General features: G+C 42.4%; 1 protein-coding gene across 2 annotated transcripts in view; it reads right to left on the bottom strand.

Moving 5' to 3' along the window:
• The window catches only part of ZBTB46 (zinc finger and BTB domain containing 46), a 38,155-nt gene extending 26,519 nt beyond the window's left edge, over positions 1-11,636 (bottom strand). For both annotated transcript variants that reach the window (XM_010219823.2, XM_088523541.1), the window contains exons 1-2: positions 11,514-11,636; positions 4,094-5,063 (exon numbers count right to left, since the gene is read on the bottom strand). In XM_010219823.2, coding sequence (XP_010218125.2) covers positions 4,094-5,063; positions 11,514-11,567 — 1,024 coding nt within the window. In that variant the 5' untranslated portion in view covers positions 11,568-11,636. The remainder of the gene's footprint in view (positions 1-4,093; positions 5,064-11,513) is intronic.
• Positions 11,637-13,038: the final 1,402 nt, after the last annotated feature.

The following is a 13,038-nucleotide window of genomic DNA, read 5'->3' as shown; positions in this document are numbered from 1 at the left end:
AGAATTTCATGATCATCTTTGATATTCAAACCAATTTGCAACCTGTTTCTTCAGAAAACCTACAAATTCAAAAGTGAAAGGTAGACTCGCTATTTCAGCACTCAGTAAGGAAGATTCCTCTTTGCTCAGCTGTGAGGAAAGTTACAAGCTATAAAAGCCCATTCTTAGGGTTACCTCGAGGAATTGCTACTCCAATATTGCTGGATGAGGAAAGCACGTAGGTGTTGAACTGTGTGGGGTAATACAGTGTCATTCTAAACAACCCAAACACCCTGTGGAAGCCAGGACAGGGAACAAAGGGGTTTTACGCTAAAAGCAGAATACGAGGTAGCAAATTGGCAGCAGCAGGAAAGATGCTCCCTGTGAAACGCTGCTCACTGCGGCGAGGAAGCTCTGGGGCTGGGAGAGCAAAGTGGGAATCATGAAGCCCGAGAGGCCTCTGCAGATTTAACCAGGGCCTCGCACCACCCTCGTGCTCGGCTGACAACACCCCGCGGCAGCCGAGGCCTTAACCACATCCACCGCGCAGCACCTCGGCTGGGCGCAGATGCTTCTGCAGATCTGGTTAGGTCGCTTTTTCTCGAGGGAAGCCGATATTCTCTTCACGAGGACACTAAGAACCGCTTGCTTCTGTGGCTATTTCCATGATACGAGATTATCGTTAACAGGATTAAAATGAAGTGTCTGGAGTAATCGGCAGCGCGATCAAATTCCAAGCCTCTCAGCAGCACCCCAGCAGCATCTGGAATAGAATCAGCCAAACCAGAAAGATTTTTCCTTTCTAGATAAAATCTGTATCTGTTTTAGCCTCCATTTCATCAAATTTAAGCACAGTCTACTTAAGTATATGGGACGCTTTACTACATCCTGCCTGCGTTGATAAGAACATCTGTTTCCCACTGAAACAAGCAATGCTACTAACTGTAAATGAGCTGTTAGACCTTCCAAAAATGAAACAGATTCTCGATCTGTGTTACTTGCAGCACCTACTTTCCAAAAACGTGGCTCGCAGCTTGCTGAAAGAGCGCTGCAAGACAGAGCAGCCGAGGAGCTCGCGCCGTTTCTGCAGAAAACCCCAGCGCTGAAGTTCACTTGGATGCTGCCGCATCGGTTTCCCCCTGCCAGGCGGCTCGTGTGGCCCTCCAGCAGCAGCCGTCTGCAAATGGCACCCACGTTATCCCACAGCCAGGGCTTTTTGACCCAACAAACCACTGAATAGACCAAAACACGAGGAAGAGGCTCAAAGAATAAAAATGTTCTGGGTAACTTTTCCTCTTAGCCTATTTACCAAACAGCTTTCAACACCCTCCTCCTCGGCAGAGGAACCTTTTCATCGGGGCCATGGCCAGCGTGGACGGGGACCCTTCCCAGTGAAGGAGGGAACAAAGAGCCTTTGACCACGGTGTTTGTCTCGGGGAATTAAGCCTCACGCTACTGACTTCAAAGCCAATTTTGAACTGAAATTTAAGAACTGAAGCGCACAGCCACATCCCAAAGGCCACCCCCTGCTCATACGCAGGAGAATCCTTGGTGGAGAGGAGCTAAGCGGGCAGCCCCGGGCGATGTCCGCGTGCTGGCGGGGACGCGGGTACCGGGGCTGCAGAGCCGGTAGCCAAGCAACGAAGGAGATGGAGCCGTTTGCAAGACGGTTGCTTCCACCTGCTGGAGATGGGAAATATTAATGCGAGACAGAAGGACCCTCCTGCCTGCAGAGACGGGGGAGCACGGGTGGGACGGTGGGGATGCTCCCATCTCTCCCTGCCTGCGCGCTGGAAGGGATCCGACGGCACCCAGCGACCAACTCCATCAGCTTTCACCCAAAAAAGGCTTCACATAGACCCCCAACCCTCCTAAACCCTTCTCCTTTCCACCCCAGCCCCAACACCAGGAGAAATCAGCCCGGGCAGGAGGGGTCCTGCACCGCAGGGATCGCGGAGCTCCCCCACGCGCGCAAAGGGGCTCCCTGGCGCCAAGGCAGCACCCCCGTGCTGCGAGCTCAGGCCCCGCAGCACCAACACGCGTCTCCCCGTGCTCTGCGCGTGGGAGAAGCCTCCATCCTTCACGTATGGAGGCAGGATCGACCCCCTGCCCGGCCCCCCGGCTGGGGAGCATGCGGAACGCGGGTCGCTCCGTCTCCAAACACGTCCTGCCATGAGGTACCTTCCGGGCGAACCCCACTGCTCCTAGAGGAGCAGCCAGACACAGGCAGGTTGCGCCAGAGACAGCCGTGTCCCCCCGCTGTCCCCGGCATTTCTCTCACTTTGGACAGGGGGAAGATAACAGTTGTTTGTTTTTTTTTTCTTTCCATCTTATTAGCACCACTGAGGAAAAAAAAAAAATCAAAATTATCCTCTCCCAATCACCACCACTCAGTTTCCTCTTTTGCATCACATGAAACACCTCTTTAACTGGAAACTATTTAAGAGGAGATTCAGAAGAAATAATTTGATTGCATGTGCCGAGGTAGCTGTCTCGGCACTGCACCGAGTCAACCCCAGAGCCATCTTCCTCTCAGCCACAGAGCCACAAAGAACAAAATCCACCTTTAATTCCTTAAGTTGGGAGTGAAATGCTACAGACATCATTCATCTTCCAGCGATATCATCTCTTATATTGTGCACTGTTTTCAAAAGAAACTCAATCTATGACCAGGCTTTAAGATCAGCATTGCAGTTCTGCTTCTGTAGGACCCAACACGCGGGCTTGCCTCATGCACCTCTCAGAAAACACACCTCATGGATGGGGTGTTTGAAGGGTTTTTATGGAAGTTTGTTAAAGTTTTGGTGTGAACAGCATTTCAAACAGTCAACACTGAGTCTTTACTCAAAACAGTCCAAAAATACACACATTACAAAAATAGGACTAATCATAAATCATTCTTATCTGAAATTATCTGACATCTTTCTTCTAACCAAAGTTGTTTAGATTTTATCACTAACCAATTAGAATAACTTCAGGCAAGCTTGCTGCAGCAGATAACTGTAAAAGCAACTAACTAAAGATATTTCTAGACAGTTACCGATTCAGTTAAACATCAATGAAAGCCAAATTTAACATTCATGTATCAGTAGGTATGTGCCTTATTTATTTTTTCCCAGAACATAGCAACTGTTCAGGCTTTCAGTACTAGCTATATTGCTTTTTTCAATCTAAATTTGTCAACATAAGGGTATATAATCTCACACACCCTTCCCCTTGCTGGCCTTCATCACATACCAGAATTACACAGTTAACACAGGTTAACTATGGCACAGACCAAGATTTTCAAGTCAGCTTTAGGGAGTTTAATACCACACTTGCCCTAGAGTCCTTAAAAAAACAGAATGCTATATCAATAGTGGTTTTGGATCTAAAAATAGGCACCAATTAGTCAAATAGGACAGTTATCTTAATTTTGAGACAGAAATAAAGAACTAATGAAGATACAAAAGGAGCCCAGCAAACAGTTTGCTCCCTGGTTACACTTTTAGAAAAAGAAGTCATCATTTGTCTCAGACTACAAGTACTCAGATATCAAAATACATTTTAAGTCTTAGAGCCTCACAAAAACATTATTCTTAGAGCTACCAAACACTTCTCTTGCTATTAACAGCAACAAGCTACGGTAGCTTTCTTATTCTTGAGAAAGTGACACCTGGATAGCAGGCAGCACTGAAGATAGTATCATTAAGACTCACTAAATTACACCTATATGTGGTATAATTACTGCATCAATATCCTATGCAAGGAAAATTCTTCAACCTTGACAGGAAGTGCAATGAGTTTGCACACCTGCTGAAATAAGTTTCAACCTTTTATCTCATTATTTCTGGTAATTATAATGGTGTTTCAGGGGTGATTTAAGCCATTCTATATTCAGGACCAGAGGAAAACCACCAGCCTCTTGCACAGAAGAACTGGCCTACATTGCTGCGACCCTAGAGCTCCCGACTGAGCTGACTGCTTCCATCTAACACCTGGCAACAGGGATTCCTACATTTTTCAGTTTACGATAGGCTAATATATTTTAGAGACTGATAAGATCATACCATAAACAGATTTTGTTAACTCTGCATTGTTAATGCCAGGAAGGAAAAGCCAAAGAAGGACTTACTCGTGTCTCGACTGCTGTACGGCCATCCTGAGGCAGGTAAAAAAGACGGCATTGGAGAACTTGCCCTGCTGTCATCCTCCACTTGCTGCGTGATATGACGCACAGTTTCTTTATTTTTCCTGTTCTTTCTGCGCCCCGTGGGCTGCCAGCCATCCCCGACACCCTGCTCCGAGAACGCGGTCTGTATTGCACTATCCTTGGCAGAAGGCAACTCGCTCCCTCCGTAATGCGACGGCGAAACCTGCTCCTCTTTGATACGTAAAGACCCATAGCCCATGTCGCTAGACCAAAGAGACTGGGATGAAACGTCTTCGTGGCTGTCTGTTTTTGGTTCCGGATCCTCTTTTCCATAACTGCTCCCTCCTTCGTGGCAGCTGGCAATGGCAGAGTCTCCAGAGGAGTTGGCCGGACTCGTGCGCCGCGCTAGCCAGGGGGATATACTCCTCCCAGCCACCACTGCTGAGATCAAAGCATCCGTACTACTGCTAGAAGGAGCTCCAAGCTCATAATCAACAAGGTCATCCGAGGCATCAGACTTTATACTTATATCAAGAGCCGCTTTTATGAAATTGTGGCAGGCTTGTACAATATCTGTCATCTGCAGATAGCTGGCAGCCGACATCACCTCGATGACGTTCCTGCTGGTCAGCGCGAGGTGTGCCGAGTACATGAAGTCAATGATTGCTTTGAAGCCCTGCGCAGTTACGATGTCTAAATGAGTGACCGTGGCCTGGTCGGACGTTTTCTGCACCTGGCAGTACAACGTTTTGAAGTAGCGACTGCTCCCGAGCAGCACGTTTTTGTGAGCCTTAAATATTTTGCCCTCCACTATGATGCAGACGTCGCAGAGGATGCCGTGCTGCCTCTGCTCGTTGAGCTCGCGAAGCAGGTGACGGTAGTGGGACGCAATCTCCATATCTTCCTTTCGGTTATTCATTTGGAAATCTTTGTGTTTCCGCTTCCACAAGTCCTGTAAGGAGAAGCAGCAGGGAGCATTACATCAAAAATCAGAGCTCATAGACCTTTTCCAAGGACTAAACAAGACAAACCAAATTGTAGCAAGCAAGGAAACGGGTCCAGCTTGAAAGAACATCGCAAAAAACAACCACTGCCTAGAAAGGCTGCACATTCATTAAAAGCTGCAGCTTATGTATGCTGGACTTGAATAATTTACATTAAAAGGGACTAGATTTGAAGTTCAATGCTCCAGTGCCTCATAACACTTGAGACTAACATTTCTTTAACTGACTACAGACTCGTAAGAAAACTTGTCCTGCGTAAAACATCCGTCAGTTTTTACTGCTTGGGTTCAGTAAAGTTTGGTTTTTAAGAGCATTGCACTCGAAACCCTGTCGACAGATCAAACCATTGAAGAGCATTCTGCAACATATTTTTCTTGAAAAAAAAAAAAAGCAGGACACACAGTACACTGAACAAGTAAATTCCTCAAACAGCAGACAACCAAAACCAGCTATTTCCTTTGCTATGTTGCGATTGAGAGGCTAAAAATACCAGTTTCAAGTCAGAAGAGCAACAGGCAAATCCAAGGCCACAGATCAAAGTCTCCACCCAAACTAAATTGGCAACGGCTCAGAACTATGAAATTAATGCTATTTGAAGCTTCACTACTTTTTAGCACAAGATTTTTAACTTGACAATAAAACATATTATTTCGATGCCTTATCTGAGTTTATTCCACCACCATCCAAAGATGATGTATAAGAAATTCCTAATAGTCACCTCAACATGCATATTTAGGAAGGATGCTTCTACAGGCAAGAAAGTAGAACATCCAATGGAGCTGATAAGAATCCACAGGACTTCTGATCTTCCCGAAAACATCCCAATATGCTCCAATGAAAGCTAGTTAAAAGTAGTAGTATAGACATCTTGTAAGTTATTTCTAAAATTAGCCTCCTCAGATACTTCAAAACAAGCAATAGAAGTTAAATGCTAACTGTAATCAACAGCACAAAAATTTTCTGAATGAACTTTATCCTGCTGGCAAAGCATAAATACAAGAGAAGCAATGCATCATTACGGACTAAACATACATCACACCCCATATGATATTCAGTAGGTCACTCCTATCACACAGTGTAATTTGCTGCCCAGTCAGCCTCTACCAAGGTCTTACCACCCTTCCAGCCTCCAGGATAATCCTGCTCCGACACCGTGGCCGTCTCCCAGCTGAAACACCTTCAACCTTCAAACACCCAAGGCACTTGCTAACCAAGGCAGCTGGCAGCGCCAGGATGGGCTCAGGATGCAATTCTCACTCCCTCAGCAAGTACTAGCTTTGCAATTCCATACACACCTTTTGATTTCCTTTTCTTTCTTTCTTTTTTTTTTTTTTTAAAAAAAAACTTCCTTGGCATCATTTCGGCAGTTTATCCAACATACACCACTTATCTAAGTCTCAATGCCAAGTTTCAAATACCACGTAGCAGAAGTTGAGGGTCTGACTAATTAAGAGCGTTGAGTTGCCATACAAAGAAAGACTATCACCCCGTTTCTTCCAAAAGCTTAAATTTGCTCTGCTATAGTAAGTTCCACCTCTAAGAATGACACCTGGGTCCACAACTCCCATGCTCTGAAGGTGGCTGCCAGAGCTTCACAACGTCTTTGTGTTTGGGAGAACCACCTATTAAGGGCGGCGGACAGTTCAGTGCTGTCTTTCTTCCAGAAACCACGACTGCATCTACTTTTAGGAGCTGAAGACTCAGCCTAGTCCCCTCAGGAAATACGAATTGCCACATAGGATCAAATGAATTGTCCATCATCCATCCTATCTTCAGCTGCTGCCATAGCCACATGCTTCAGCGGGAGATGCAAGAACTTCAGAGCACACAGTTATGGAGTGATCACAAGCTTTCAAAACAAGCATTTCCCTTTGCTGTTCCCTTACAGGTCTTAAAATTCACGTTCCAAGGCAGATCTTCCTGGAACTGGTTGAAATATAAAATGGGGTAATTTTCCATTCCTCATTTTGGTACAGATTAGCATCAAGAGTATTTGTTGACATTATCTTCAGCTTGCGCAAGTTTATGCAACATCTCTGCTTGGATTTCCTCTTGACTGTTTTCCACCTTGAAATCCCCTTGGGATTTTATTTCTCTGTCATTTCACATGCTTATTCCGATTATTTTAGTGCTTTTGGATTGCCCCTCGCTGCTATCTTTCTGCTTGGGACTTTACAAACCCCTTGGCTTTTGTTTATACTGTCTGTACCAAAACCCAAATTAATAAATTTGCTTCTTCTTACTTCTGTTTTGACTGCACCAATTTGAGACTCAGACACTGACTAACCAGGTGCTTCTTATGGATGAAGGCCTTGCTAGGTTGTTTACAAAATATCTTGTCTGAGTTTTATTATTTTCTGTTCATGTTATCCTTACTAAATACCAACATGGATACAAGATCCATCCCAATTTCCCTCCCTCCCACCAGGCTTTGCCAGAACAACCATTCGGGTCAGCTATGAGTGAACAGAAGTGTGTCATTAACACATGACAATTATATGATCTTACTTAATTGTCCACATTTCCAAAGACACTGGAGACAAAAGCAGATGATGGGTGGATACCTTCAGGACAAGAAAGCAAAAATACCTCATATTCTAAAATATAATAAATAATGTCTGTAAAGCAAGTAAAATAATGTACCTTCCTCTATGCAAAGACAACTGCCCATGTTCCAAGTATAATGAGACAGAGATGAATGGGGATGACACCCACCACGAGCAAGAGCCCCATCCCACCGACAAGCAGCCACATTAAATCACCACTTCCAAGCATGGAAGCAATGCTATAAATACACTAATGCTCAGTTTAATCAATGAAATTCAACATTTTCCAAAACAACAATTCTTGTTGTAGATGTCTTGATCTTCCTCTGTCTAGAGGTTTGCTACCTTACAAAGCTTGTTCCACACTGGATGCTCTTTCAAATCATTGTACCTTTTAAATGAGAAGTCTTTGGGGGAGAAAATTAAATATGCCTCAAATTCAGAGGAATTAATTAGTTTTCTGTCTACCCATGTCAAACCAGCACATCCGTTTAATGTCAAGGATCACTAGGGAACTAATCCAAGTTAAATTTAAGGCAATTTGCTAGTAGTTAAAAATTCAGCAAGCTTCAAAACCCTCTGCTCTTGTGTTCCAATTTAACATGCTGTTTTGTGGCTTTTATTTTTTCCTCTCCTTGTAACGATGTGTATCTCCACTTAAAAGAGGCTATGCAAAGATTTCTTTAGAAATGCAACCCCCTTGAAACCACTAGCAAAAGAGAGATATAAGAAAGATAAAAACACTGTGGAGATTTTCAAGCTTACTAGCATGTTTTAAGCCTGGTTCCACTTGATGCATCCAAACAAGTCTCCAAGAAAGTTCTGACCAGGAAAATTGAGTAACTTTTCTCCAAACCAGGAAGGCTTGCTGGAAAAACACACTCAATCCTTGGTGTTTTGTAAGTGGAGAATGCTACTTGCAGTGAACATTAATCCTGTAACTTTCTAGTTACAAATAAAGGGCATGGATGGATATAATGATATAACCTGCGGGGTTTTATTTTTGCTCCTGAGCAAAGAGCACTTGCAGGTAACCATAAAAACCAGACAAGGTCTTGAGCATGAGCAGATTTAATAACCACCTGCATGCAAAGTTCTCTCAAGATATAGGACAGCTTGGTGTTTTTCCCGCTGTCACAAACCTGGTCTTAAACCAACCCTTAATAATTTATATAAAATTTAACCCCCAGCTAGAATGAACCCAGTTCTACAAATACAGCGTTTATGGAAAGTGTTTATTTTGCATCATCAGTGCAAACTGTTTGAACATAAAAATAACACCTGAGGACATAATAACAGCCTAAACAAACACAGGCATCACTTAATGCTGGAAGGGTCTCCAAAGAGGAAGCAGCAGCGTTTACAAAGCCTAACCTCTCAGCATATAATACATATAATAAGTTCCCTGCAGAAATCTTAACACCATTAAAATTAAGGGGTACAAATTTGTTGCATGTAAAATTCAGTGATTTATTTAAATTATAAAAATGAAACACAGATAAAAAGGAAAGCAGCAACACAGATGAAAGTCTACAGTATTATCCCCTGGGAAATCTTGGGGACAAAAATAATTTTCTGAGGCACTTCATTCCCTTCACTCAGGAGAAACAACAACAAAACCAGATTATAGTTATTCTGATCAATTGAAAGCCTGGTACAAATCTTTTTGTTTTTGGTTTTTTACATGTTTCTCTGTTGCATGTTTGTGAATATAAGTTTCTACACTTCCGATGAAGTAGGCAGGAATCGGCGCACCAAAATACTCCCTGGTTTGTCATACGCTCCTCCAGCTCCACTCTGCTCCCCAGGGAAAAGGGCCAACCAGAATCCAGCTGGAAATGTGGGCCCTTTCCACCCCCTCTCCTTCAGAGGGATGGGAAAACAGACTAAGGCAGAACTGAAATTCACTCCGAGTTTATCATGCAAAACATCAACGAACGCCCCCCGCTTCTCGGCTCCCCCCGGCCCTGCCAGGGCTCCGCTCCCACCAGCATTCCAACATTTTTGAGATTCCTCCGCAGGGGAGCCCTGTAAGGTGAGAGCAGACTCGAGACTCCTCCTTGCATAGCAAGGCGCAGTATCTACTGGGTTTGGGTTTATTCCAGTAAAGACCACAGAAGGGTGCACGATCCATCATATCCACGTGGCCTATGAAGAACACAAAGCTAGAGGTGAAAACAAACCAGCTAAAAACACTAACCTTAGAAACCGAAAAAATAAGTACCCATACTTAGATCATTCTCTTAAATGAAAAGGAAAGCAGAAGAATCGGATTATTGATGGAGGATCATTCCCTGCAGAGACAGCACTCATGAGTTTTTCCAAGGACCAGTCTCCAAAACTGAAGTTTTTTCCCCACAGACACGTTTGGAGAAGCGCAGCACACAGTTTTATAAGCTTAATTAAATTTCTTTACACTAAATATGCAAACATTTGTTATGAACAAAACTTAGGGCACAAATATAAGTAACAGCTTATGAAAAATGAACAGCTGCCAAAAACAATCTGCTTGATTCAAGAAACGGATCATTCATTGATTCAGTCATTCATTCAAGCTACAACTGTGAACTCAAAGAGGAACAGACGTTTGTAGGGAGAACAAACCAGCTCCTTGGCCCAAGGATGTTAATTGCAACTCAAGGTTTCATGAAAACATCAATAAGTCAATTTTATGAATGAGGATGAGTGTGTTTAATGATGGCTTAGAAAAAAACGAGCATTTGTCCTTATAGGCTGGAAGTTGAAGGAAGAAAAAGTTTTGCCTTTCAGTTTGAGAAATACTGTAGAATCATAAAAAAGGCAAGGGAGGCACACAATCTTCCGTGAATTTAAAAAATTACTATTGTATTTTCATTAGATTTGAGAGGCCCACTCTCAAAATTCGCAATAAGCGTATGGCAAAGTAACTCTACAAATACTTAATTATCAACTGCCTGATGAGAATTCACTAAAGTTTTTCTAATTTCAAGCCAAACACTACCTTGCCAACAGCAGCAAAGATGAACTCACCCCTTCAACCATGCGAGCTCTCTGTGCCAGGTGAGGACGTTACAACTCGTGCTCTGTCTGCACGAGATTTAGTCAGGAAACGCAGTAACTACGATCACATCATCACGTTACAATGGCCTCTGACATCAAATAAGGTAGATACAAACGTATCGGGAGTTAAAGGATGGCCAATTACAACAAAAAGAATAAGAATATTCGAAACACGATTCCAGACGTTCATCTTATCATTAAGTTTTGCTTTTGCAATTTCGATATGAACCACAAGCAGATCCCAATTCCAATAACTAAACCCTAAAATACCAAGGAGCAATCATTACACCTTTCACTCAGCACCCAGAACTTTAAACCAGTAATTTGGCTGTGACCTAGTAACCTCAGGTAGATGATTTGACAGAACATCATGTATTTCAAGGACAGACGAGCCTCTGCATCCCCAAGAAATAAGGCTGGAGAGGCACAACATCGGGGTGTCATAAGAAGCAGCATTTCTGAAGCTATTTTGGAAAAAATCATCTATTAACCTTCATTAACTTGTGGTACATGAAGAACTTCAAGAGAAAAGAAGGTCTGAAAATAAAGCTAAGGGAGAGCATCAGTCTCCACAGTCTGGAAAGGGGGAAGTTTGGACAAATACATTCAGAAACTAGGGGGAGAACTGGGGAAGCAAGAGGGAAGGGGGGAGGATGACAACTCACTACCAACCAAAACACAGCAGAGTTGCAGTGTTTGGTATAATGTTCTTAAATGAGGAAACAGCAACATGATTTGTAGTTATTTTGTTAAAGAAAGCATGCAAACTGAAATATTCAAAACCAAAACAACTCCAAAACGATTATTCCTTACCAGTAAGGAAGTGGGTTCCAGGTCTAGTGTTTCTCCTACAACAGCCGAGGACATCAACAGTCCCAGGGCCGCACGGGGAGTGCACTTTTCTGCAGCCTTCAAACAACACCGGTATGAACTCTTGTAGGACAGAACTACAACAAAAACAAAAAACCAGGAATAGAAAAAGTTATTAAACTGTAAGATTACCAAGTAACAATTACACATTCTGAAGTTCCTTCCCCCAAAGTTCACAGGTATGAAACACCTAGTTATGACTTAATAAAGATATCAACTTAAATGCATATCAATACAGTGCAGGTAATTAAAGACGGGTTACCCTTATGCAACAACCTAAGCAACAGTTCCTTCTGAAAAAGTATGGGAAAAAAAATATCTAATTTTAGAAGCTAAAGCTTCAAACAGATCCTTGGAACAACAATATTTCCTGTTTGGTAGCTTTTCAAAATAGTCTCATGTTAATGACTCTTTAAAGAGACATTTGTGGCCTGAGGGACACTAATTTACCTTATCTGACCTATAAAATACTGTATTTAAAAGCTACCAATACAACTTCTAAAAAGTCTGCAATGGAATATTCAGGAGAACCTCCTCTTGAAATGTTTAATTGCAAGTATGTAGTGGCTGATGCCTTTGTAGGTTAAGAGACTAAACAATGCCAAAACTTTGAAAATCCTGTATGAAATATGTACATATATATAATAGGGTATATTCAGAGCTAGACTCCTCAGATAAAACATTAACATTCATGATCAGAGTGTATAAAAATAAGAATTTTTCTGACACTAATACACACAAAGGTTTTCTGCCCTATTTATATGTGAAGATGCAGCCATTCTTACTACCTTCTTTTATAACTCTCTTCCACAAAATACACTATTTTCCTTAGAATAACACTCATTACACTTGCCACATTTAACTTCAATTTAAGTGTTTGACTAGATTTTTATTCAAAAGGTAGTTTTCTCATCTCCATATTTGAGATGTTTTCTATATATAGATTAGCTCCCTTCATGAAAATAATAAACCATAAGTCAATACTGTTGATTTCTAGATTGACCCTCTACAATGACAGATTGCAGAAGAACTATCAGAAGACAAATTAAGAAAGCTTTTCCAATACAAACTCTAGCAATTATAAATGGTGACTTAATATATTCTAATAAACAAATGAAGTAATAAGGAAAACCTGAGCAGTCTTATGGCAATGAGCACAACTGAAAATCTTAAAAACAAATATGACCCAATTCAAGCAAATACCACTGACTGTTCTCAATTTCTATTTCAGACTGCCAAGTCTTGCCTTTCTTTAATTCTGATTGCTTCTCCATAGCAATTATTTTGGCTAGCTTTTTAGCCCTGTTATTCAGGCAGTTTAACAAAAAAGAGAGCAGGGTGGATGACACAGGCACATGGGAAGTGTCTTCGCTGGCCTGGATGCTGAAGTAATACACATTTTCACTTAGTTTTGGGACTCTCACTATTCAGACTCTCATTTATACCTCTGACTCAGTCACAAAATGAG

The sequence above is a fragment of the Tinamus guttatus genome, unplaced genomic scaffold (assembly GCF_059628265.1).
Source record: "Tinamus guttatus ecotype Peru unplaced genomic scaffold, ASM5962826v1 Tinamus_guttatus_pri_ptg000194l, whole genome shotgun sequence".
NCBI classification, from domain to species: domain Eukaryota; kingdom Metazoa; phylum Chordata; class Aves; order Tinamiformes; family Tinamidae; genus Tinamus; species Tinamus guttatus.
Note: the sequence above shows the minus strand (reverse complement) of the source record. Positions and strands in the feature narration are given on the sequence as shown.